General features: G+C 39.4%; 1 protein-coding gene across 31 annotated transcripts in view; it reads left to right on the top strand.

Moving 5' to 3' along the window:
* Positions 1-26358, top strand: part of ESRRG (estrogen related receptor gamma) — a 665923-nt gene that overhangs the window by 426506 nt on the left and 213059 nt on the right. Inside the window, exon 1 of one of the 31 annotated variants that reach the window (XM_028488329.2) lies at positions 4564-6142. The exons of 27 other annotated variants lie outside the window; for them this stretch is intronic. Coding sequence is in view for 2 of the 4 variants with exons in the window: in XM_028488305.2 (XP_028344106.1) it covers positions 18914-18969 (56 nt within the window). In the remaining 2 variants the exon portion in view is untranslated. Of the gene's footprint in view, positions 1-4563; positions 6143-16806; positions 18970-19026; positions 19057-26358 lie in introns of those variants that run through there. 3 more of the 31 variants (XM_028488305.2, XM_007126007.4, XM_028488324.2) reach the window with 3 other exon arrangements.

Here is a 26358-nt window from a genome sequence, read left to right as displayed (position 1 = left end):
ACTTTACGCCATAGCCAAAAAAATGGTTGTAATACTTATGAGATATTTATTCCAGGGTTCTCTTCGTGATACCAAGAGTCACTTTGAGGATGGTGTTTTGTTTTATTTCAGCCACCTTGGCACTCTCTCCTAAAACTAATAGCAGATGAATAGACTGTGCCTGTGTCGGAACTTTTGTTCTCCGCCCAACAACTTTTCTCATACTTGGCAAAATTTGCCAAAGGGATAAACTTTCATTGTATGCTGCTGGTGCAAAGTCATGTCTTGGTGGGGTTTTATTTTTATTTTTATTTACTTATTTAATTTTTGTCTGCGTGCAGGCTTTCTCTAGTTGCGGAGAGCAGGGGCTACTCTTCGTTGCAGTGTGCGGGCTTCTCATTGTGGTGGCTTCTCTTGTTGCGGAGCGCGGGCTCTAGGCATGTGGGCTTCAGTAGTTGTGGCACGCGGGCTCAGTAGCTGTGGCTCGCGGGCTCTAGAGCGCAGGCTCAGTAGTTGTGGGGCAAGGGCTTAGCTGCTCCGCGGCATGTGGGATCTTCCCGGACCAGGGCTCGAACCCGTGTCCCCTGCATTGGCAGGCGAATTCTTAACCACTGTGCCACCAGGGAAGGGGTTGGTGCGGTTTTAAAGCACACCTTTCCTGCAAAGCCCTGTAGTACAGCTAGCAGCCTTATTCCATTGGTCTCTAATGACTCTCATGGTAAGCTTGTGACTTTAGCAAAAGGAGGAATTCACTCCATTCAGCAAATATACTGGAGGCTCCACACCTTGTTGGAGTTAAGAATTCATAACTGGAGCAAAGTTGAAAGACACTACCCTTCTCATTCAACACCGCATGCTGCAATTACCACGAAAGGTAGAATCCTTTTTTTTGAGAGAAAAATCTTCCCAAACTATAATTTTGAGGTTTGGTTTTGTTTTGTTTTCTGGGAGAGTCCAACACCAGAGGGCGATGTGAATACAACATTTTAACTAGTTTTTAAATACAGTTTATTTTTGGTGTGTAAATAAAATACGCATATTTTGTGTTCCTAACCATTAACATTTCTTCTTAAGAATTTTTTCTAGCGACTGAAATTTTATTCACTCCGTCCTTTTCCCCACTTTTGCATTTTTCAAAGAACTGGAAGATTACGAAGTCATTCATTCATTTAACTGATATTTATTGAGTACCTACTATATGCAAGATACCACATTAAGGTTTGGAGGGAGTTAGTGCAGGAATGGATAAAGGCTCATTAAAGAAATATTTGTTGGTCAACTTCTGCATACAAGGCACTCTGATAGGTACTGTTGGGGCTATTAAGATGAGCCAGGCAGCTCCTGTCCTCAGGGAGCTTCCAGTCTGTTGAAGAACTATGATTCTATCTATGCTTCTCTTCTGTCTTTAAAGAGCCATGTACCCTGAATCCTTCCTCCTCCAACTATCTTTTAAGGCTTAGCTCAGAAAACCTGCTACCTTCTCTCCCCTCTCCCAAGGAGAATTGGCCATGTCCTCCTTTCCTAAGGCTCTAACCTACTTTGGAAAGACGTAGCGCATCTATGAAGAGCATTGCAGAGGGATGGTGGGAAGAGCTGGGGCAAAACTCCTGGAAATAGGGACTTCCCTGGTGGCGCAGTGGTTAAGAATCCGCCTGCCAATGCAGGGGACACGGGTTCGAGCCCCGGTCCGGGAAGATCCCACGTGCCGCGGAGCGACTAAGCCTGTGCGCTACAACTACTGGGCCCACGTGCCATGACTGCTGAGCCCGTGTGCCACAAATACTGAAGCACGTGCGCCTGGAGCCCGTGCTCCGCAACAAGAGGAGCAACCGCAATGAGAAGCCCACGCACCGCAACGAAGAGTAGCCCCTGCTCGCCGCAACTGGAGAGAGCCCGCACGCAGCAACGAAGACCCAACGCAGCCATAAATAAATAAATAAATAAGTTTTTTAAAAAGAAAAAAAAAAAAAAAAACAACTCCTGGAAATAGGAGTGCGTTCCGTATGTCCGGGTTAATCCGGGATTATCATCCCTCGGTTTCTAGAAGCAGAATTGTGAGAAATATGCTAGGAAAGAGGATTTAGGTCAGATTGTGAGCAGACGTGAATCTCAGGTTACAGAAATCTTGGTTTTGTTGTGCAGCCATGGATAACATGGGGTGCGATGCTTGGGAACAGCATGAGGTGGATTAGAAAGATGTAGAAAAATGGAGGGAGGGAGATCAGTTAAACCCCTAGTTAGGAGATTCAGGCCGAAAGCTTTGAGAACACAGAGATGATTTAAGGTTAGAACCAATAGGTCTTATAAACGTACAAATTTATTCCAAGCACTCATATGCAAAATCGTGGTATTTTTTTGATGACTAAAAGGGTTGTATAAATTACTGTCTCTCGTAAGAGTAACAATTCAAAGCTCAAAGGGCAGGTGCCCTGTTGTGCTTGTGTTTATTCATTTATTCCATAGACAGCTGTTGAACCTCTATTCTCTGCCAGGCCCTGAGCTGTGTTCCAAGCATTTTGGAGATGATTGAGACAGGGTTCCTGCCTTCAAGGAGCTCACAGTTTAACGGGAGAGATACAATTATGTACAAACAGATATGAAAACACAAAAGGATGGCACAATAAGAGAAGCCTCCAGGGAGGAGGTGATCTTTCTGAGTTTCCAGGTGAAAAAAGATGTGTAGGTGTAAAGAAATAATTATATATTACACTGACCCCAAAGAGCATTCAGTTCTCTAGTAACAGCTCCTCTGTGTGGACAGTGTTCTGTTTGTATGTTCCATGTGATTCTGTTATGTGGGACAGCCTTCCCATAGGGGGACAGGATTGTGAGAGAAGGCACAGGCTAGAAACTGTGATAACTCAGTGCCAGTTATAGTGGAGAATCCATTTTTTAAACGATTCAAATATTTTTCAACTGAAAATTAACACTTTAAATTCTGACCAATGAAATAGTTACATTCAGAAGGTGGAAAAACTAAAGAATGTCAATCCATATTAAATCCCATATTGATAAGTGTGACATGGTAAGTTCAAAACCACTCCAATAAATGTCAAGTTTAATACGGAACACCTCTGCCTGCAAATAAGCTCTAGGAGTGAAGAAAATAGTTACAAATAAAAATTTGAACCCTTTAAGTTCTCAATCATTTTTTAGTTACTCAGCTGGGTATATAGAAAGGTGTGTGGAAAGCATTATTTTTCTACAAAAATCTAAGGCAGGGTTACTATTTCTTTCTTCTTCTTCTTTTTTTTAATGTTAAGCACGTTCCTTTGCAGGGCTTAGAAATCTCTCTAGTCCAAAATTGAACAAAAAAGCCCCCCCCTTCTGCTTTTTTCTGTCAGGCTGATGAAGCTGTATAGAAATGTAAATGTAATATAAGGATGTATGTAGTAAGTTAGCGTTGCTCTCTTTCTTAACCCAAGCTCCCTTGTTAAGAAAATTCTCTGATTTTGCTGTGTGTGTACATCTCATGTGAGGGCATTTAATTAGCTACAAGTTACAACAAAGACTTTTGAAAGGAAAATATATCTGTGGTGCAGATGCTTTTATTTTCATTTGGCGAACAGCTACGTTTTTAACTCCCTTATCAAGAGCTGCATGAACGGCCCAGACTAAATTGGGAACGTTGCCACACTGTTTGACAAATAGATTTTTTGTAAACTGATTTAGTCTTTTCATTGTTTGCATTTCATTATATAGCAGACTTCATGTCACAAAATCAGTATTCATTCAAAATAGAGAATTTAGAGCTAGGACTCTAGGCAGATAAAAAATATTGCACAGGTCAGGCCTATTAAACATAGAATAATATAGCAAGTCAGTGATCCAAAGGGTGTTCTTCAGCCGGGAAGGGGCTAACATTCCCGAGGTCAGGAGTCAGTGAAGACTTAAGATGTGGCCACATGTACAAGACAATCTACAGGGAAAAATAGTGAAAGATGAAGGCAGCTGGCTGGATAGAGTGCCGAAAAGAGACAGGTTTGTTATGTGCATTCTCCTCAGGGGCCAGAAGTGGGAACTTTAAGTGTAGCTGTGTCTTCATCTGTTCTGAAACACTTGCTCATCTGAGTTTGGGACTCCATGGCCCAGATAGAAACTGACTTTGAAAAGAGGTTGCTTTTTCATTTTTCTTCGAAATCCTCTCTTTTGGACCAGGGGGGTCTCAAACTTGAACATGCATTAAAATCGCCTGGAAGATTTGATAAGACACAGATTGCTGGGCCCCGCCCTCAGGGTTTCTCCAGTTGGGGTCTGAAATTGACATGATCAGTTTCCAAGTAACAGGGATGCTTCACTTTGAGAACCACCTGTATAGATCACATATGCCAGTCCCTAGAGAATCAAGACTTAGCATCTCAAAGCACCTACCATTTAAATCCACTGGGCAAGGGCCCTGGGCAGCTCTGCTGCTCAACCTCAAGTAGAAAGTCTGAAAGATCACCAAAGGCAGCTTATGTACAGGAAGCTTCTTTGCTAAAAAAAAAATTATTAAAAATTTAACTTAGGGGGCTTCCCTGGTGGCACAGTGGTTGAGAGTCCGCCTGCCGATGCAGGGGACACAGGTGCGTGCCCCGGTCCGGGAAGGGAGAGGCCACAGCAGTGAGAGGCCCGCATGCCGCAAAAAAAAAAAAAAAAAAATTTAACTTAGGGACTTTCCTGGCGGTCCAGTGGTTAAGACTTCACCTTCTAATGCAGGGGGTGCGGGTTCAATCCCTGGTCGGGGAGCTAAGATCCCACATGCCTCATGGCCAAAAAACCATAAAACAGAAGCAATATTGGAACGAAATTCAATAAAGACTTTAAAAATGGTCCACATCAAAAAAAAATCTTTAAAAAATTTTAATGTAATAATTAAAAATTATTTTAAAAATTAAAGCTATAGTTTTATGACATCTTATTCTTGCCTTTTTAGGAATCCCTTCATGTTTCACACAGCCAGACAGCTTTTTAGTTCAGTTGAATGAGTCTTTGGAGATCACCTTTTGTGCACTTGTCCTAAGAAGCTGGGGTTATTTATAAAGATGAACAGGACACGAGTTTTATTCTCAAGAAGCTTATAGTCATGGGAAAATCAGGCAAATATAAGGAAAAAGTCAATAGCATTTGGTTAGTGGAGGCGCTAGAAGGATGGTGGGGTCTCTGTCCCATAAGAAGCCTCCTCTGACCTCCCCAGGGAGAACTAAGTATTAAGGATAAGTAGGGGGCTTCCCTGGTGGCGCAGTGGTTGCGCGTCCGCCTGCCGATGCAGGGGAACCGGGTTCGCGCCCCGGTCTGGGAGGATCCCACATGCCGCGGAGCGGCTGGGCCCGTGAGCCATGGCCGCTGGGCCTGCGCGTCCGGAGCCTGTGCTCCGCAACGGGAGAGGCCACAGCAGGGGGAGGCCCGCGTACCACAAAAAAAAAAAAAAAAAAGGATAAGTAGGATTTTGCTAAACAGAAGGACTGGGGAAAAGCAGAGAGAAGTGAGATATGGGGCTGTATGTTCAGGAATCTGCCAGGAGTTTGCAAGTTCTAGAACTTTTTCCTTATAAGGGAGCTGTTTTTTTTACCTCTCAGCTCTGGCATCTGGTATCTCTGTTTACTGCCCTGCCCCCCACTCATTCTACGTTTTTTCTCCCACATTAAATTCCATTTGACCGCTATCATCTGTGAGAAAAATCATCCACATTTGCTGTGAAACCATTCGAACGATGCCTAAGAATTTAAGGAAGAAAATGAAGAGTAAATTTTATTGTTTATGGTCCCACGTTAATATTTTAAGCGTCTCACATCTGTTTTTAGTCTAAAGCACCGTGTTAAGGTAGACTTTTAAATTATACCGAGCACCTCAGTGACAGAACACGTGGTTCACGGTTTTCTCCTAGGTGCTTGGCGGCATTGCACTCATTTTAGTTAAATTTCATAAACGGATGGCTCTGTGAAAGTTTAGCTCCTCAGCATTACGTCACACGAAATTTGAGGCCTGCAAATGCTTTTCAGCGTACCCGGAGCCACTTTCCCATTGCTTAATGCCACCTCTTTTTTTCTCTCTTTCTCGATCTTGCTTGCAGTTTGGAACCACCAGTGGACCTCTTCCCCAAAATAGCACTGTGTGTATCTCAGAGATTCTGACTCGGGGAATTTGGGTGAGATTCAGGCTTCTATAGTTGTCAACGCCCCAGGTGACTTTAGTGTGGATCCAGGTTCTCTCATTCTGTGATTACCCTTGGGCTTTGGGATATTAGCATGGTCTCAACAACAAAAAAGGGGATTCCTCTTCAGCAGGACCAGCTGAAGGTCTAGCAGTCACTTGCATTTAGTGACTTGACATGTAACGTAGGCCACTGAGATGTCCGTAGGTTAGAAATAGTGTTTAGGGGGTGTATGTAAGAATAATCTTTTCTTACATGTGCGTAGTTTACAGTGGCCTCGGATTTACATGACCTCGTCTGTGTTTACAGTAACCATGTGAAGTAAGCAGGGCGGGTATTTTTTTTATCTTCTCTCCCCTCTTGTTGATTGTTCTTGCAGGTGATAACGCTAAGACGAAATAATTCAGGTGCTTGCCAATAAGCTGAAGAACCAGGACTGCGCCTAAGCCATCCAATAGGCAACTGGAGGCTTTCACTTACACTTCCTTTATATGGTTCAATAATGATAAAATAATGATTCCAGCTCCTGTGCTAAGCAATTTACCAGTGGTTCTCAAGTCTCAACTTTGGCAGCATATTGAATTCACCAGGAGATTTTAACACTCCTGATGCCAAAGATTACAAATTGGTTGGCTGAAGGGTAGCCTGGGGAAGCAAGAGTTTTCAAACCACTGCTCTATAGAGACCCTTCCACTGGCTCTTCTGAACACCAATAGGAGGTTAGGGTCACCGCCATTTTAAAACCGAGGAAACTGAGGCAGAGAAGCATTTAATCCAGCAGCCTACCAGTCCATCAGCTAAAGAATGGCGGAAGCCAGACCCAAAGGAAGGAATGAACCACTGTGTCCGTAGCTCTCTGGGTCACCGTATTGTTCTCTCACAATTTTAAGGTTTTTACTGCAGGTCTTGCAGTGTAAACCGCTGAGAAGAAAAGTTTACCTATACTAACTGAAAAAAAACACTGAACTTAGCGTATTCTCAAAGCTCAGGAGCCGCGGTCGTGCCTGGGAATTAGCCTTCGCAGTCAGCAGCAGTGTACTTATTTGCTTATTTTGGCTTTCGTTTTGTGTGACTTTATTCATTAGCTCGGTGCATCCAATAGAGATCCTTTAGCCCAGCGGTCCTCACGTTTAGGTACCAGAATCACTTTGAGGTTTTGTTACAACACAGAGTTCTCAGGTCCAATCCCCCTCCACCAGATCTCCAATTCAGTAGGTCCAGGGCGGGGCCTGAGAACTGGCATTTCTAGCCAGCTTGCAGTTGATGCAGATTCTGCTAGTCTGGGATCCACACTTTGAGAACCACTGCGCTAGTCCAATCCCGTTATTCACGGAAGCCCAATGAGATGAAAGGCCAACCCCAAGGTCACAGATGGTGGAGAAGAACACTTACTCCTCAAGTGTCCTTTCCACAATATCTCACATCTCTGGGCAGGATGGGGGAACTTCAGAGATCTTCTTACTGCTCCCCTAAAATTCAGCTTGACTTTAACTTGAGGGGATAAATATTGGTGTTAAAATTCTCTTCAGTGCTTTAGAAGCATCAGAGTTTGGATGGATTATGCAGTCTAGAAAGGTGACTCATTAATACACCGGGAACTGCCCCTTGGGAAGTTTTCTTCCTGTTGTCTTTCTCAAGAAGAGATGAGTACAGTGACGCAGAGAATCAAGCTCTTGGGTAAATAATCCACTCAACTGAGACCACTCAGTGTCACCTAAGGTTGTAGATTTATTTATCAATATGATTTTAAGGATTCAAAACTTATAAACAGTTGTTCTAAAAGCTTTCTCATGGATGGCAAAGGTGAGGAGAAGGCAGGGTTTTGCCACCACTGTGCAATCCTTTCTTAAGTAAAAAGTGAACACTAAAAAATACCGTCAACCTTTTCTTTTTATCTACTGGGTGGGGTGAGGGGGATGGAATTCAGCAATAACAATACTCCTTCCCGCATAAGTCAAAATACAGTTTCATTTAATGAGTAGTTCATTGTGGAAGAATAAATATATTAGCTCCATTAAAATAGTGGCAGGATTTCTTTAGAGAAACATTGAAACTCATTTCCAAAAAAAAAAAAAAAGTCAATCAGCATGAATGTGACAATTTTTGCCCAAATCAGCTATCTCTTGGGAAAATATTTATTGAGGCCTTAAATGTCCAGATTACAGTACTAGACAGAGCCCAGATGATTAAAGGCCATCAAGAAGATTACTAAATGGAAAGCATAGAGACATAGGACAACCTACCTTGATACAAGCCAGTTAGACCCGTTAGTGCAAAGCATTGTGGGACACAGAGAAGAGAGCCATTGATTCTGCCTGGGGACCCCTGAAGGAGGCTTAGAGAGGAAGAGGCATCTCAGGTAGCCTCAAAGGACTGGAAGGGTGTTCTCTCTACCCTGTGGATTGTTTTGCTAAACACCGTAGCTGACCAAATGAGAGCCAGAATTAAAGGAGAGGAACACCTTCTTTGCAATACTAGAGAGTTTATTTATAAATATGTAACTTTCTCCCCCAGTAAGAGTACAGGAATTAAGTCTGGTGAAAAATAAACAGAATGTTTACATTTACATTCTGTACATCTCAAAATATTGATTGGGATTGAATAATTGAATAGGACTAACGGCTCAATCGATGGAAATGAGGCCAATGGTGGGGCTGAACTGGAAAGCTCTAACCACAGAAAGAGCCCATTAAAGCTAATATTGTCTCATTTAATCATCTTTGCTAATAGAGAAAACAAAATGTGGCCATGTTTCCTTCCAAGATCTTCTTAGCAATAATGTACGCAGGCCCAGGAGCACCTGGCAGTATGCAATGCAGTCCCCTTCTACAGCATTCTGGAAAGATTTGAGAGATGAAATAGAATAATTCAGAAAAGAACGCTGATGTTTATAAAGCTATTACATTATATAGGTTGATCACAGTTCTTTTTTACTAATGAGGAAATCTTGGAAACATTCCAGGCAAATAAGGTGATTTTTTAAACTTCATTTAAATCTTTACCAATTGTTGCTTCTTTTTAAATGAAGAATCGTTTTGCTCCTTCTTAGGTCTCTGTTCCCTGGCTTAGATATTCTAGAATTCGACTATGGTTGCATTACTGTGAAACTTGGGGTAGAGAAACTAATCAATGAGGAGGTAGACCAAAGCTTTCTGAGTGAAACCAGTTGACAGAGAAGGGAGAAGGAGACTTCAGTTTTCCTTTTTGTACTTTAAATTCTCACCAGCGTTATATGTGTCTATCCCAGGAAACTTACACAGGGCAGTACAGGTCAGGCATCCAAAAGGTGTGTTTCCTCAGTGAGGAAGGAAGAATAAGGTGTATAATTGGTAAAAGCAGGTTTATTCCACTTTCCTAAAACAAAACTATTTGTTGGTGGACAAAAATGCATACTAGTGAATGCTTTTCCATACTTCCTGCGTGTCTTTTTTAAGAGGACGCATCAAGATTTATGGGAAACAGAGATTAGGAGCACAAGAGATGTAGAAGTTAAAAAACGAGAAATTCAGGTCCTGACTTTGCAGCCTAACAACCAAATGTCTTTGGGCAAATCGAATAAATTCTTCAGACCTCAGTTTTGTCATCTGTAAAATGGGGATGATAATAATGGAGTTTCTCCCTGCTTCACGGGGTTGCTGTGAGGAACAAAAGATGCTTGTGTGAAACAGCTTTTGTTAATGTTAAATTATAGCAAAAATATTAGCAATTCTACCTATTATATTAGAAAATTTTCTAAACAGCTAAACTTTTCTACCTGGCTGTATTTTAAAGCCGTGAAGATTGAAAAACCTTCTTCCTTTGTTAAATGTTACTTCTTTATTTGGTGTTCCAATTTATCGAAGGGCGAATTAATCTGTTTCTTTTCTCACTAATGAAAATCGTCTTTGATTTATTTAGTTTTCTAATTCAAGTGGTAACTGAACTCCAGAAAAAAACGGTGTCTTTAATTATGTTACTTGCTTTTCTGTAACACAAAGTTTGATTGGATAAAGCTGTGATACAAATAGCTGTGCACTTAGGGACAAACTACAGGCAAGATAAGAGCCCCCGGGGTTTTAATGTGAGTATTGTCCTCATGTCCCCCTCCCTGTCACCATTCCTGTTATTATCATCTACTAGCAGATGAGAAAGGAATTCTTTGTCTCACTCTCTTTTGCATCGAGAGTGTGGTTTTCTAGAAGATTCTTTTTGGCTCTCCCTGATAGGATGCAAAGTTGTATGTTCTCATCTATGTCTTCCTCTTGGAATGAAACCACCAAACAGAACACACAGGACTTGGTTAAAGAATTACGGGCAGCAAAGAGAGGTAGAAAGTGGCCTAGAGGCAAGACCTTTGCCTTTTTCTGCTGATGAATTAATTCCCTTCTTCCTCTCCCGTAAGAAGAGAAATCATTGCTGAAAGTATTCAGTGTTCTGTGCTGCTCCGGCATAAGACCACATAGAAATAGAAGATGTGTGGCCCTTCATGGGATCCCTGACCACATTTAACCAACCAAGGAAACCCTAGAATCCTTAATATCGAAAATTGTATCTTGCATACAAGGGCCAGTTTTGAATGCTTTTATAAAAGAAGTATTTATTTTCAGGACATATCTGGGATATCATGACATTTAAATGCATTTCTGTCAGGTTAAATAAGAAAATGTTTTCATGTTACCCTGGTAAGGGTCACAGTTTTAGGTCCTAATATGGCAGTTTTGTTTGTTTGCTTGCTTTTGTTTTGATAATAAATATTGTTTTTCATTGTCCAGTACTTAGTCGATATGAATATTTGGAAAACAGAACAATAGAAAGATGAGAAAGAAAGTGATCATTCCAAGCTTCCCCTTCTTAACTCTTCGAAGAATAAGTGGTGAGGAAATGCTAGAATACGTTGGTAGAGCAGGCTGTGACCTCTCACCTTTCTTCCCTTTTGTCTTTTTCTACCTCCCTCTTCTCCATTTACTGTTTTGTTTGTTTGTTTTTTTTTAAAATTTTTTTTTGTTGGTATGCGGGCCTCCCTCTGTTGCGGCCTCTCCCGCCTTTGTCTTTTTCTACCTCCCTCTTCTCCATTTACTGTTTTAAAATCACTTTATCTTTTAAAATTTCCCTACGTTACTCTAATAATCCAACTGAATTAAGACACACAAGGGCTTCCCTGGTGGCGCAGTGGTTGAGAGTCCGCCTGCCGATGCGGGGGACGCGGGTTCGTGCCCCGGTCCGGGAAGATCCCACATGCCGCGGAGCGGCTGGGCCCGTGGGCCATGGTCGCTGAGCCCGGGCCCGTGGGCCATGGCCGCTGAGCCCGCGCGTCCGGAGCCTGTGCTCCGCAGCGGGAGAGGCCACAGCAGTGAGAGGCTCGCGTGCCACATTGACAGGAATGTTTACCGAGTTCCATTACTGGCCCTGGGGACACCACCAAAGCTGGTACAGTTCCACTAATGAGAGTTAGGTAGGGGTTAGAGTGGGAAGAGGAGTGGCCGTTTAATAAAAACTGAATCCCTAAAAGAAATGATAGTCAGATTTTCTCTAAAAGGACACCTAATTACCTGGGGAGAAGAAAGAGAATTTCTCTCTACTAATTCATACCCACTTCTTTTTTTAATGTGACTCTTTTTTATCTTTCTGAGCTTTTGGAGAAAGTAGAGGACAATATGGACATATACTTGGGTATTTGTCTCTTGGGATCAGATGTCCCTTGGCTCTTACTTGGGACCTTTGTCCTTAGAGGGCTCTGATCTCAGCCAGAGTTCTATGCACTGGTATGTAGTCAACAACTGTGAGAGTTACATTAGTAGCTTGTTACTATGTTAGCACTGGAAAGGGGAGAAAATGTAATCTTTTCTGATAGGAGCTTTTCTACTACCTGGGTATGTAACCTGGGTTAAGGCTCTTAACCACACTGAGCCTTATTTTCCTCACCTGTAAGCTAACCAGGTTGAACTTGAAAACCCTATGGTCTCCCCCTCACCTGTAATTCCCCGATGCCCAGACCTTCTGTTCTGCTGTAGATTAGTGGCCATTCAATGTAACAAGAGCAAAGCCTCGTGAAGAAATTGAGTCCTTGGGGTATCTGATCAAAGGAACTCCTGGGTGAATGAGCTTGTACCAGGGATAGTAATAAAATCAACAGCTGTTATTGATGGACCTGCTAGGGTGAAGGGTTGTGGAAGAAGTGTCTTAAAGGAACAGAAAAGCAGCAATTTCTCTCTCCCCTTCTTGCTGGTAAGCAATGTACAACTGAATGCTTTGGCCAGTCGGCAGAATTACTTAACTTGTCAAGTCTTTCTTCCTCATATTCAGGCCCAAAATGCGATGGTAGCTTTGAGGGGGCAACCTTAATTTTTCCCACTCGTTACATGGAAACAATATATATGTGGCAGTATTATAGCAAGCAGTTCATATCATTTTATGGCAAAAATTATTGATAGTGTCACTGGAGGAATATTTGCACTTCATTTTCTTTTCTATATTAAGTACCTTGAACTAGTCAAAGATGAAGGCCAAATGAATTGTCAATGTCAGTCTCTTCTCTTTTTTCATTTAGTGAGATTTAAAAATAATATGGTTAACATTTATGGAGGGCTTACTGTGTGTAGGATGACAGTAAAATGTATGCTCTAAACTGAGCCACTTCTTTTTCGATAGAAATTGATTGATTGATTGATTGATTGGCTGGGTGCTGGGTATTTCTTTATAATTTTTATTTTTTATTGGAGTATAGTTGAATAACAATGTTGCGTTAGTTTCAGGTATACAGCAAAGTGATTCAGTTGTACATATACATGTACCTATTCTTTTCCAAATTCTTTTCCCATTTAGGTTGTTACAGAATATTGAGCAGAGTTCCCTGCACTTTTGAAAGTGTAAGGAGTGAGTACTGTAAATTTTTAAGCTAGGAAAACTGGCCCAAGGCGGAATGTCCTTGGCCCACTGAGTCATTTGTTCCCCCCAACTAGGACGGGATACCGTGCTAAATTGGTTTAACTCATTTAATCCCCATAATGATTTTACAAGGTGCTATTATTGTTCCTCCCATTCAATAGCTGAAGAAACTGAGACTTAGGTGGGCGATGTGACTCTTAAAGTCCAAAGCCTTATCCCTCAGAGTTGGAATCTGAAGCCAAGGCGTGACTCCAGAGTAGGTCACTACCACCTGGCCAGAGGCTTTCCACAGTCACCTGACTTCTGCCAGGCACGACAAACACACACACCCCTCATTCATCTGCATTTGCTGGGGGAAGCAGATTTGTATCAAATGTATTCATTTATGAAAAGGAACCTCAGAAGTATGTCAGAGAGTTCTAAGATCCAAAAAAAGCATAATCACCTCTTTAAGCCTCTTTATATGGACCCCAGATGCTGAATATCTCACTCTTTAAAAAACATTGCTGGTCCTTGGAAAATATGGACAAAAAGGTTCATGGGAGCAAATAAGAAAAGAGAAGTTTCAAACAGTGTTGTTGTTCAAATACGTCAGGAAAGAAATACTTTTGTGCTTTTTTGATGTGTCATGGATAGATCCATTTTTTAGCTTCAAATATACATTGAATGGAGTGATTAAGATGGATCATTTGATCGTTTTCCTAGTATCAAAGCAAGTATTGCTTTTACCCTGAAATCTGTCCTATTTGCTCCACCCCTACTCCTGTTCTCTCCCCAGCCCTCCCGCTGCCTTCCTCTCAGAGTCAAGCTACCCTTTATTCTGGACAACACGATCACACACACGACTGAGCCAACAATTTACGGCTTTTAAAAATAGGGAATTTCGTCCTCTCTTAGGTTTATTGTTTGTCATAATCATCTTTCAAGTGAAAAGGCGAATTTACTCTTTCTCTAGGAATATTTTAAGCTTGATTATCATAATATTACAGCTGCCTGAAAAGGTCTAAAACGGGGCATTGACCTTGCATGTTTTCTGCGTTTAGCTCACGGTGCTGAACATTCAGGAAAGAATATAACTGCAACTCATTTATTAACGTGTAATCTCAAAATGTTAACTATTGCTCTGGAAATACATGCCATGCAGATTACACGAAAAAATGCAGTTGGTATTTTATCAGGGTAAGTATGTTGGAAATCCAACGTAACTAGAGTCAGTTTTCCCGTTGGAGCTACTGTAGTTTATACTTTAATTTTTACTGACATTTTACCAGGTATATGATTAGCTTGACAGAATGAAAATGAAGTAATCCTGAATTAATTAAACAGAAACCGAATTGCCTCTATTAGTTTCTCTGTCTTCCTTTGATTCCTCTCCCACTCCCCCCCCCCACCCCACCCCCCACACTTTCACAAACACACGGGGAAAAGAGTTTGGTGTATTATGGAGGTGAGGTAATCGCTCCCCAGAGAATGGGCTTTTTTTACATAGACTCAGTAATTCGGGAATGGGATGGATTTCTAGGACAAGAGGTTTGTCAGAAGGAAAGGTTTTTATTAGTGTTTCTGTGGAAGCGATCACTTTCAGTAGAAATGATTGCTTCTCGCGAGACAATAATTTAAATATCAAAGCCTGTGCCCTAGAAATGAAAGGCAACAGAAAATGAGGTTTGATGAATTGATAGAGGTTTGGTGGTGATATAAAGTAGTCATACTGACTTCGAAAGATGTCTTTATGTTCCCAGTGGGAAGGTGTCTTCTTAAGCAGGTTTATAGCATAAAAAGAAAAACCCCCAAGCACAGGTAAGGAAACTAGCGGCACCGAGGCACACAGCTCATGAGGGGGCAGAGGGGAACCTGGGGTCCAGGCCTCTGCTTGTCCTTCAGGGTTCTTTTTCCAGGGATGTTCCTTGTGGGTTTTCTTTTGGAGTTAAAGATAGTAGCTTGTAAAAGTCTTGGTTTGCTTTTTGTAGTATAGTCTATCATACTACACACGATATATCACAGGCAGCAGGGAAGATGGTTCCAAAAGTTAAATAGCTTTCCAAAGGTTTTATGGTCTTGAAAAGATACGCAAAAGTAGATTACAAGGCAATTTGAAAATCTAGATTTGTGATGCCTTGTTTAGTTTGCAAAATTTAACAAGTGGCAAATAAAATCAAGATTTGCTGCAGAAATAGTGTGGCAGCTATAAACATTGTCATACAGATGAGTCCTGTTAATTTTCAGAAAAGGAAGATGGGGACTAAAAATAGCTATTAGCAGGCAGTGATAGCAGGACTAAGCATTCTCATCACCTTCTAGCAGCATAAGAATTCACTGTTAGAATGTTTTAGGAAATGATTCCGGACTCAAATACAGTAAAATGTCTGGTATAGACAACAGGAATTTACCTTTTGTTTCCACTTGAGTTTTGTTTGTTGCCATTTCATTCTTTCAAATGGAAATGAAGGATATTTTCTGCTTGGTGTCTGTGCTTTCATTGGGGCCTGAGAATGAAGTTGTTTGGATATTAAGCTGCATTGTTTAAAGAAGAAGAGATTGAAACTATGCGTGTGGACCCTGGGTCTGATGCCTAATAGACTGATATTAACTAATTTGTTAATATTCTTTGTGAAACACTCATAGGGATCCTTTTGTCTGGTTCCATTTATCCTGCTTTGGGTAGACTCCTTGTGGTAAGATTGTGAAGTGTATAGACTGGTGGGCAAAAGTGTTTATTCTAGGCTGTTTATCTGTTCACTTGTTTTGCGCTTTTTTTTTTTTCCCCCACATCCTTTGTAGTTGAGATTCTTAAAGGCTTATGCTCAATATTGCACAGGGTGTGTTTATTTCCTGTGATTATCCACTCTTTCCTCCTTCAAGGTGAAAAAGCTCTGTGACTAGGGAAGATTCTTGAGATGACTATGCTGTGTGTTTATAAAATATTCTGGAAGCTGTCTCACAAGTTTAGTGCAGTAGACATTAGTTTCAATTGGTTAAACTGGATTCAAGACAGTAGGTGTAATCTTGGGTCCTTGACTTGTAGAGGTGACACATTGATCCCGAGGGAAAATAAACCAGCTCTACAAACCTAGTGCACTTTTGGTCATTCAGAAAGCTAGTTCAATGGACACTGCACCTTGCATAGATGAAATACGGTTAGCGAAAGATATGTGGTGATCACACGGTGTATGTTTGTACATGGATCTCTGTGAGCACAGAAGAAAGACTTACACATGAATATGAATCTAAATATGTTTAAAAGTAGATACCAACACAGTCAAATGGTTCATAATGGGTCAAATAAGTACCCTACGAGAAATAAGAAAATTCTGGGAAATAAAAGATAACTCTCATGAAACGTGGTGACTTATCGTCCATCGGTAAATAACTGACTGCAAATCTTGTCTTTAAAAGGCCATTTCAAAGGAGTAATAAGCAGGTTCTGTCACAGGATGATAATGCAAAGAAACTGAATAGAGTACAGTATTCTGCACAGGTACAGATCTGAATGTGCTGAGTACATTAAGATCCATTGAGTACATTAAATAATTTATATATTTTTTAATGTCCCTGGACAAAATAAGAATGAAACTTTTATTTGCTGTATCTTTAAAAAAAATGTATGCAACTGGATTTATTAATTACCCTGAGAACTTTAGTTTATTCACAAATCAAGGTAGGAATCTTTGAACCAAAGATGTTTTTCTGTCTTTGTGAAGCAATATTTCCCTACTTCTTTTATTGTATTTTAGAAAAATCATGTTTCTTTTTCAAATGCCTTTTTATTTATTTTTTTGAATTATAAAATGATTACATGTCTCATTTTCAATTGAATAGACAAATCTCTTTTTTCCTTCCGAGGTGTCTGCAGAATGCTTGGATTTTCTACATCTCAAAGCTCTTTTAATTCACTGCTCACAACCAAATTTACATCTTAATTGCTGAGTTCACATTTAACAATATAGACAGCATAATGCTACTGGTAATTAAGCTTTTACTACCTGCTTTTGTACAGTATTCTTAGGCACAGTTTTTGCTATGTGAGTTCTCCACTAGAAACTTGTATGCATTTAGACCACAAATAAAAGGCATCAGGCCCATATCTTAGATATGGCTAAATACATGGCAGGGAAATTGCTTTCTTCTGTTGGGGGGACCAAATCATATCTGTCATTTTTATATTCTGAATGTTAATGTGGCTGTTCTAGTTTAGTGTTTTGTTTTTTAAAGGCCTAGAACATTTGAGAGGCTGAAAGACTGAGCTGAGTTCTGATCTAGTAAATTTAACACAGACTGGATATCTCAACTAATTTATTTTGATCTCAAAGATTATACTATTTATATCATGTAGGACTAATATGCAGTAGAGCTGAATTATATCAAAATTTCGGGTCATAAGGTAGCAGTTATCTCTTTGTCATAAATAGCTGGTAGCTATTCCATTGTACATTTGCTAGTATAAAAAATCCTGTATTTAAAAATAGGACTTAAGAAAATTCTTTGTTATATGGAAACTAAAAACAGGCTTATACACTGTTGGAGAAAAAAGACCCTTCTCTTATATTCTCTTTTCTTTAAAAAGCACTTCTGTTTGAAACTCGTCCTTATAATGACCAGACTGTGTGATGATTTACAAAATGTTTCTGGGTTGATTTTTTAAAGCATTCAGCGTGTGTTATATGTTATAATTATATAACCTGCATTTTATTTGAAAGCTAATGTTTTGGGTAAAAATCATATATACTTGTATATGTCTCCCAGTTTGGAAGCTTACATTGAAATAAGTATATGACTAAGAACACTTTTAGTGCGCCAGTTAGTAATGCTCTCCCCACAAAAAAAAAAAAAAAAGAAAAGAAAGAAAAAAGAAAAAAAAAGCAGTCTTTATTTTGTCAAAATGCATTGAGACGGTTTCAATGTACTACTTACCCTACGGCCCTCAGTGTCCCACCCCTGAAACTGGAGCAGCCAATTTGCTCTGCAGTTGTTTACCTTTGTTTTGAAAAGCTATGCATTGTATATCTATAGGTAGAGAGATAGAAGCAGGTAAAGAAATGTTTACACATAGAATTTACATAGGCATTCTCGTAAATTGCATTGAGGCACGCTTTCCTCTTCTGTAGTTGTGTAAAACTGCATTCCACCTCAAAGAGGACGATCCCACTTCACATGCCCGAACAATTTAGAAAGCATGTCTTGGATATTTTTTTTTTTTAATGCCCAGTAGAGATCAGGGAAACAGGCAACGACATGATGACGGATCAATGAGAAAGTACAGCACTAAATAAGAAGGAGCCCCCTCCCGTGGAATAAAACACAGACTACGGCAGGACAAACTTCATTCTCTACCTTCCGCAGAATCCTTTCCCAAATTAACTGAGAGTCTGCGTGAGTTCTTCTGTGCAAGGCAAAAGAGATCTTAGGTGAGAAACCCAAGACACATCCCTCCAGTGCTTAGAGGGTTAAATTAGTTAGGTTTCTTTTCTCGCTTCCCGGGGCGGGGGGTAGGGAGAAAAAAAGATAAGAAAAAAGAAAAAGAAAGAAAGAAAGAAAAGGCAGAGCCCAGTATCTACGGGCAGCGTTTCGCTCTCTGGTCCTCGCTGTCTTTTTCTCTCCCGTTCCGTTGCCAGCCCCTTCGCGTCTCTGCACCCTCCGTACCTGCCTGCTTCCGCGGCGCCTCGCAGCCTCCAGTCGCCTCCGTCCTGATTGGGCGGAGACCCCCCAATCGGCTGCGCGCCTGGGCCGGTGGGACTGCATATGTTAAGCTCTACTTCATATTAATAAGCTCCAATCGGGGCTTTAAGTCCTTGATTAGGAGAGTGTGAGAGCTCTGGTCCCAACTGGCTGTGCCTATAGGCTTGTCACCAGGAGAACATTTGTGTTAATTGCGCTCTGCTCTGTCAAGGAAACTTTGATTTATAGCGGGGGTGCGCAAATAATGGTTGCCGGTCGCACATGGATTCGGTAGAACTTTGCCTTCCTGAATCTTTTTCCCTGCACTACGAGGAAGAGTAGGTACCTTTTTCTTTCCTTTTTAAAACTCGTCCTGGGGGTGAGAGTGTGGGGTGGACGGAATGGATCTTGGCGCACGGATTCAGGTAATGCCCTGGGTATGTCTTGCGCACGAGCGCTTGTTTGTGTCTGTCTTGTGCCTTTTGTGTGGAGGGTGATCTCCTAATTCAGTAAGTCGAGAATTGTTCTCTGACTACAGTGTTACCTTTGAGGCAAAGCTCAGTGACTGTCAGTAAAACAGCTGGGTGACAGTCACTTCTTATTCAGGTGCTAAGAATAGGCACTTGGCACAAATGCTTAGTGAACTGTTAAAATGCATCTTTTACTAGGACCCATTTTCCCAAAGAAAAATGTTTTAAAATACAGGATTCAAAATGATTTATACTATTGAGTGCCTCTTATGTATTTGCAGTTTGACAGATATTTTCAGCTTCCTGTCATTTCTTACCGCGCAGAGTTAGAGGCAAAATTGCACATTTACTAATTCTCCTTCAGAGAACAATTTTAAAACTAGCCCTGTGCAGTCCGGGGCTGGAATAATGTTATTTGCATGGCTAGCATTAAGTCAGCACTTAAGTGACAAATCAGTCCATTAAGTAACATGAGATTTTCACACATTATAAATATTTAAGGGGAGGAAAAAAAAAAAAACTAAAGAAGAAACAGTAGTGATTTCTAAATTTCCCCTTGAATAGACAATGCTGAGATTGTGGATTTGTTTCATGTATCGTGTCCAGAAAATGCAGAAAAGTACTTTTGTCCTTAGATGCAGTTTAATTGGTATTTATTAATATCTTTATGCACATGGAAATATATATATTTGCATCGCTCAAGGTGGGGGACATGTGAGTAGGGGGTAAAAGGAGTAAATTAGGCATTCTTGTGTAAATGAGTGGGTCATAAACTTAATTTCAACCCACCGTTGAAATATTAGTTTATCACGGGAGCTGTCACTGGTTCCTCTTTCTGTTGAGTCAGTTGTATGGCTTTGCTTTCCCATTACAGTAATACCAACTGTTATAATTCTGAAAAGAGGGCTCTTGGCAAACGTTTCTCTCTATAGATTGTGAAGAAAATATAAAACTCTCCAGAGGAGAAGGTCGTGCATTATAGGTAGATGTCCACTAGCGGTCCTTAGTGACTGCATATTGCCTTGGTTTGTAATTAAGCAAGGGATGAAAAGTGACTTGCAGTCTCAGTGGCTCCTCGTGCGTGTGAGTGTGAGTGTGGGTGCGCGTGTATGGATGCATGATTGCACACATACACGCTCACACAAGGGATATGAGCCGAGGGATGGATTTAGGAAGAACTGAAAGGTTGGAAGGCAGTGCTTGCGTCAGTAGAAAACACTCCAAGGAAGAAACAACCTTAAGTTGTGTGAAAATAAAAATGAAAAATAAACAAAGGTAGGACTGCCCACTCAAGTAAAGTTTGAAGGTGAGCGCGCCGGAGGCTGTCCCACTGGAGAATTTCATATGTCTTCATGTCAGGAAGAATGCATTATCCAAGCTCACCCAATTCTGAACTTTCTCTCATAAATAAATAAACAAAACAAACTTTAACCCCCCCACACCCCCAGGCTTCTTTGTAGTTTCCTTGAATTTAACTTCTTATAGCTAATTTGAATAATTAGTTTAGATAAGCCTCTTAAAGCAGACGCATTTAAATGAAATCAGGACACATGTCCTTTTGGCTTTGGCGCAAGATTCAAACTAGCTTTCTTTTTGGCTCAATTAAAAGTCATCTTTAAAAAATACAGATTTATTGTTTGGACGCAGTTCTGATGGTTACGTGGTTCACCGGACAGACAGAAAGATCTAATGCTTAGTAACGCATCTGCCTCTCTGTCTCAATTAATAAACCACAGAATTTATACGTGCTATTAATATTCATAGTAAAGTGTGCTGGGTTAAACCCCATCACGTGTGAGTATACATTGAAATGAAACCAGAGTTATGCAGTTTCAGAGGAGAATATTGGACAATTTCTGCTTTGGAAGCTGTTAAAAGATTCGTGCAGTTTATTGACCACCATTAGGAGAGCCTAAAATGTTAACCTATAACTATGTATTTTTTATTTTAGGAAATGTGCCAGCACATTAAAGAGCATAATACTTGAAAGCTTGTTTCACATTTAATAGCAGTACTAACTGATAGCATAAATAGATGAAAATAATACATCTGCTCATTTTGACATATGTGTCAGTCTAATCATTCTAAATGTGTGCTCATCACATGATTCCCTTTCAACCTCTGATTAAAATGTAACATTGACTACAGGATTATAGAGCGGACTTAATTTTACTGACTGTTTTAACAGTTGTCACAGCTGCTGGAAGGAGGAAAGGCAATTGAAACACTCCAAAACAGGCAAGGCGAGGAGGGAACAGTTCAGTAAATTTCAGCCTGATCATGGAAAGCCAGACATCCAAAATTAAACAGATTTGTGTTTTAAGATTCCTGTTTGGAGCTATGCAAGTTTTATTTTGTAAGGTTTACTCTTTCTTTTTCAGGGTTTTGCTTCTTTCCTCTGCCTCATCTCTCCCTGTTAAAAGCTAAAAGTAAATTGAAATACAACTATCCAAAAGTAATACTATAATGTCAAAAAATACATGGGATAAAAATAGGCAGGAAGGAAAAATGTATGCAGTGACAACAACAGCAAAAAGCCTAAACCAGAGTGGATGCAATTTTTTTTAAAAAGATGGGAGCTTGCCTAAGTCACTTTAGATGTGATTTTATTTGAGAACTGTGAACAGAGTCTTTAAGTTTATTTTTCTAAGAAGGAATCCTTAAACTCCAGACTTGGAGCTCGTATTACTTTTCCTTCCTGTTTCTTCTCTGTAAATCTGTTGAAAACACCTGCAGCCTTAAAGGTAGGGGCTTTCAGATGATTTCTTTGTGAATTGCTGGAAGTGACAACCAGCTGCACTCAGGGGTGAGTGTTCCTAAGCTGTAGAGTCTCTTGACCTTGCCCATCACGTCACTAAAGTGAACAGATTAATTCTATTTCTCTAAAAATTAAATAACTACTGTACATATCCCAAACTATATATAGTCGAAATAGCCAGACAGTGTGGATTATGTAACGTTTGATTTTTCTCCTTGGAGTAAGCAAAAAAAGTGTTCTGAGTTAATGGAATCAATGTTGGATGGGAGTGGTGAGTAAGTGCTGGACACCCCATGCTTCACTAGCCCTTTGTGTCAGTGTATTTATGTATTACCCTGCACAGATTGGGTGGTAAGTTTAGAAATCCTCCTTTTACAGAAAGGGCTGGAAAACAGCTTCCCATTTCCTGGTCAGAGGCAAGGGTGATGGCGTTGGCTGGTTCTTATAGTGATGGGTTTCTCATCTTCATGTGTTTATGGCACTGCTGCTTTATTTACTGAGCCTAGTGTGTTGCAGCGGTAATTAACCCATGTTATTAGCAAAGCCCTTGTGAATATCCATTAATTCTCTTGCATGGATGATCATTTTTCCAGTGTTTTCCCCCCAATACCGTATCATTGTTCTTTTTTCTTTTTTTAAAATTCTAAATTGATGGCCCTTGGTATATTTATTTGATTTAATCTGACCTGGGATGTATACTGGCCATCTTATAAAGAATGGTATTGTAATTCAGCTTTAAGAAATGCTGATAGAAGCCAGAGAAAAGATTTTTTGCTGTTCTTTTCCAAGCAAAAAAGAAAATAAACGTTTAAAAAGAAAGTAATGCAGGAAATTAGTTTTAACTTCAAATTTTCCAGATCTTAGAATTTATGTTATTTTGTGCCTTTGAAGCCTTTTAATCAGATTTCTACTGAGTTAAGAATACTTTAGGCATTTTTGTAAAATATCGAGCCAGCAGAAAAATACTTGTGCTTCTTGTGCTGAAAAAAGATAAGGACCATCTCGTTAGCTGGGGTCATACTTTTGCAATTAATTTTAGGTCCGTGGTGCTATTCATCAAAGGGGGCAGGTAACTTCTCTATGAGTCTGTTTAACAATATTTTCACAATACCTCACTCTTGCAAGAACTGCAGACAAAGAAGAGGACGTTCTTTGGGAAGGTCTGTATCACTTGTGAAAAATGCCTCAACATTTGTTTTAGCCTAGTGACTAAACAAAGTATTTCTTTGTTTGACTTCTAAAGTGCTCTTCAGCACTCAATGTTTTCCTTATATTATTTCATAAAATAAATTAAAATCTGTGCTTATGGTCGATACTTTGTCATACAAGTGGCAATTGATAGCTGTGATTTCTATGACACCAATTAATATCAAATAAACTTTTGAGAATCACCTATCAAGCATTTTGAAATAAGAGGACAGCATCTCACTAGAACTTTAAAGTCATTGCAGCAGATAAGCTGTGCTCTGAATTTTGCTTCGTAGCAGATTCATGGAAGAAAGAAACAATACAGTGTTGATCTGGTATAAGTGCATATGAGCTCCGGCCCTAGTCAGCTCTCTGGAGAAAAATCTTTGATTACCCTGGCCCAGTTTGTTCAGTTTTTATCTCTTTTACATCCACTGGCCTTGTATTAAATTGTCATTGTCCTAAAGCACATGAGATAGAAATGAATTGCTGTTTTCTACCTTCTCTGACAGTGAAATATTTAGGTTCTCTTTCTCCAGTCATACTTACGTGTGTATTTGAGAGTCCAGGGATGACATCCAGCATCTCTGCCGCTTGACATTTTTTCTTACTGCATTTTGTATGTTTTGCTGTTGATTATTGTTTTCATAGCCATGTGTACATGGATGTCCATGGTCTATACCATTATAAATAAAGATACACATACGCTACTTTAAAATCCAAAGCAGTCAATAGAATATACCACACACACGTGTGTGCCTTTGTGTGCATGTATAGTATGCATGTGAAATACATATATATACACGGGAAGAGGTATGCATGTAGAATATAGGTATGCTGCTGAGAGTGTTCATGTATATTTATATAATAAAGTGGATCTCAAGTATTTTTCTAATCAGTTAGTGTCCAGTTAAATTTGCCAGGCATAATTTTAAGCTGGAATTACTATTTCAGGTATTTACCAAGTCTGATTTTAAAGTAAATTGGCTTAACTACTATGTAACAGACAGGTAACAGGTAACCTAATACATTAATTTGTTTCTGATTTTATAAATTGTTAATTATTATCATTTTAAAATTCAGTATCTAGAAATCATAAATAATTTGTAAAATAGGAAATAAGCCACTGGTACTAAATACATAATTTAATGGTTTGGGCCCATATCCAAGAAACAGTTTTGAATTAGCTCTTGGCTACACTGTTTTCTTATACAGTTGGGCCTGACAAATATATCTAAACGTAAACATGATACTTTTAAATAAATGCAAAATATAAATTTCACTTATCCTCACTAAGTAAATGTCATTTTCTTTTTTTTTTTTTGCTGAAAGCACATAAAGAAAATTAATAAGTATTATATCCATATAAAGTACATCACAGATTTCTGAATTTCTGAATTTTATTCTAAGAGGTAAGTTTAAAGGTCTGTGATTTTGCTTGGTAAATCTGAATGAGTGTTGAGAGAAACCATTTATCCAAATGCCCTTTCTATTCAAAGTCTTGTACTAATTCATATTGTGTTTAAATTCCTGGATTCATTTCCTACCTTTATTTGTTTGTAGAGTACTTTAACAAATGTAATGTTTCTCGTTTTTAAAAAAATCCTGCTGTTTCTTTATGACAATCCGTCTGCTGAAAGTTAGCTCCTTTATTATCTGAGGGTGTCAAGTGACAGCCTTCTGCCTTTTGAAGGATTTACCTGGCATCTTATTCTTGTTTCAAGTTCATTTTAGACTTCTACTTTCGAAGTCTGGGAAACCTAGCTAATAAGAATAATTTCCGTTCAATGATAACAAACACATCCTTCCTCTCTTATGTTTTTCTTTACAGAAGTGCCAGATGTTTCTTTTCCTCTGATTTGGACACTATTTCTCAGTATTTTCCAAATGTATTTTCTAATCAATTATACAAAACCATCAGATTGAGAAGGTTTAGATTGTGTGTGTGCTGTGTATGTGTGCTATTGCATCCCCCCCTTTTAATTTTTTTAAAAAATTTTTAAACCTTTGGAGGGAACTTGCTTTTTATGTTCTGATTTTTCAAATATTTTGCCATTTTAACTGATGTCAATGCATGTATATTTGGAAGATAACTCACTAAGGCAAAGCAATAAAAGAAAAAGTACAGTTTTAAATAAATTGGCTTCTCACTGGCCAATTAAAGTCCATTTCAATATACTGGCATAGATCTATGTGTGCATTTGAATATAAATACATAGCATGCAACACTAGCCATTAGAAATGCAGCCTCTGGCTATATGGAATTCTTTCACACAATATAATAAATAAAAACGCTGGCTCTTGGCATTTAAAAATCTATTAAAAGAGTTGTTTAAAGTGTTAAACTCATGGAGAGCCTACCTGAGATCAGATTACATTGTAAAAAACGAACTTGGAAGCAAATTTTTATTTTGATTATCAAAGGCAGTCTCTGTCATATACATTCCTCTGTGCTTTCTCATCTTGCTTTGAGTGAAACAAAATTGCATATATACTTTTCATCATTTTGATTGGAAGTACACATTATGTATAACATGCTTTGGCAGCACTTACCTAGCTAAAGAAAACAAATTAATATTAGCCATACTAAGGGCTGTCAGGCATATCACAGACATATCAATTTAACTTTGCTTCCTCATACACCTCCGCATACAGTTGCTTAAGATGGCATTAAATAAAAGGGAAGCTACCAATAAATTCTCATATTGTCTTAGAGATTGATGGCTAGTAGAAGTGCAGTGAAAACCAGAGTGTTTGCTTACTTCTCTTTAAAACTCTAACTGTGGGAATCCAGAAAGCGTAGACAATAATGAGTTTTGTTTAAAAAAAAAAAAGTATAATGGAAGCTTGTTCAAATCTTTTTTTACTATCTTGGAAGTAATGGGATAATAATGGAATTTACTTTTTTAAAAAGTCTGAAGTGGTGAGTCTCGGTTGCTCTTACGTGTGATGCATATAAAGACTTTAACAAGTGGAGAGTTACAAGCAGCAGCCTTGCCAGTCCACTTTAAACAAGGGACATTTCTGTTTTGTTGCACTTTGCGTACGTTTTCTGAGAAAGAAAAAAAAAAATCTTGTTCTTTCTTTTTATCTGGCTTATTCCATAGGCCAAAAAAAAAATGAAATTTAAAAAAGTAAATCAAGAACTTAGGCACAGAAAATAGGCAGAAGCGTACTGAATTCTTTTTTTCCCCTCCATGATCAGAATGGTATCTTTGTACGTGATAATCCCTTTTTCATCTGCTCTAGGAAGATTTTACTCGTTTAAAATGCTTTTGAGAATTTAAACAAAGGACTCGTTAAATAAATAC

This window comes from Physeter macrocephalus, chromosome 4 (genome assembly GCF_002837175.3).
Source record: "Physeter macrocephalus isolate SW-GA chromosome 4, ASM283717v5, whole genome shotgun sequence".
NCBI classification, from domain to species: domain Eukaryota; kingdom Metazoa; phylum Chordata; class Mammalia; order Artiodactyla; family Physeteridae; genus Physeter; species Physeter macrocephalus.
The sequence above is the reverse complement of the archived record's forward strand: the minus strand, read 5'-3'. Positions and strand labels throughout refer to the sequence as shown.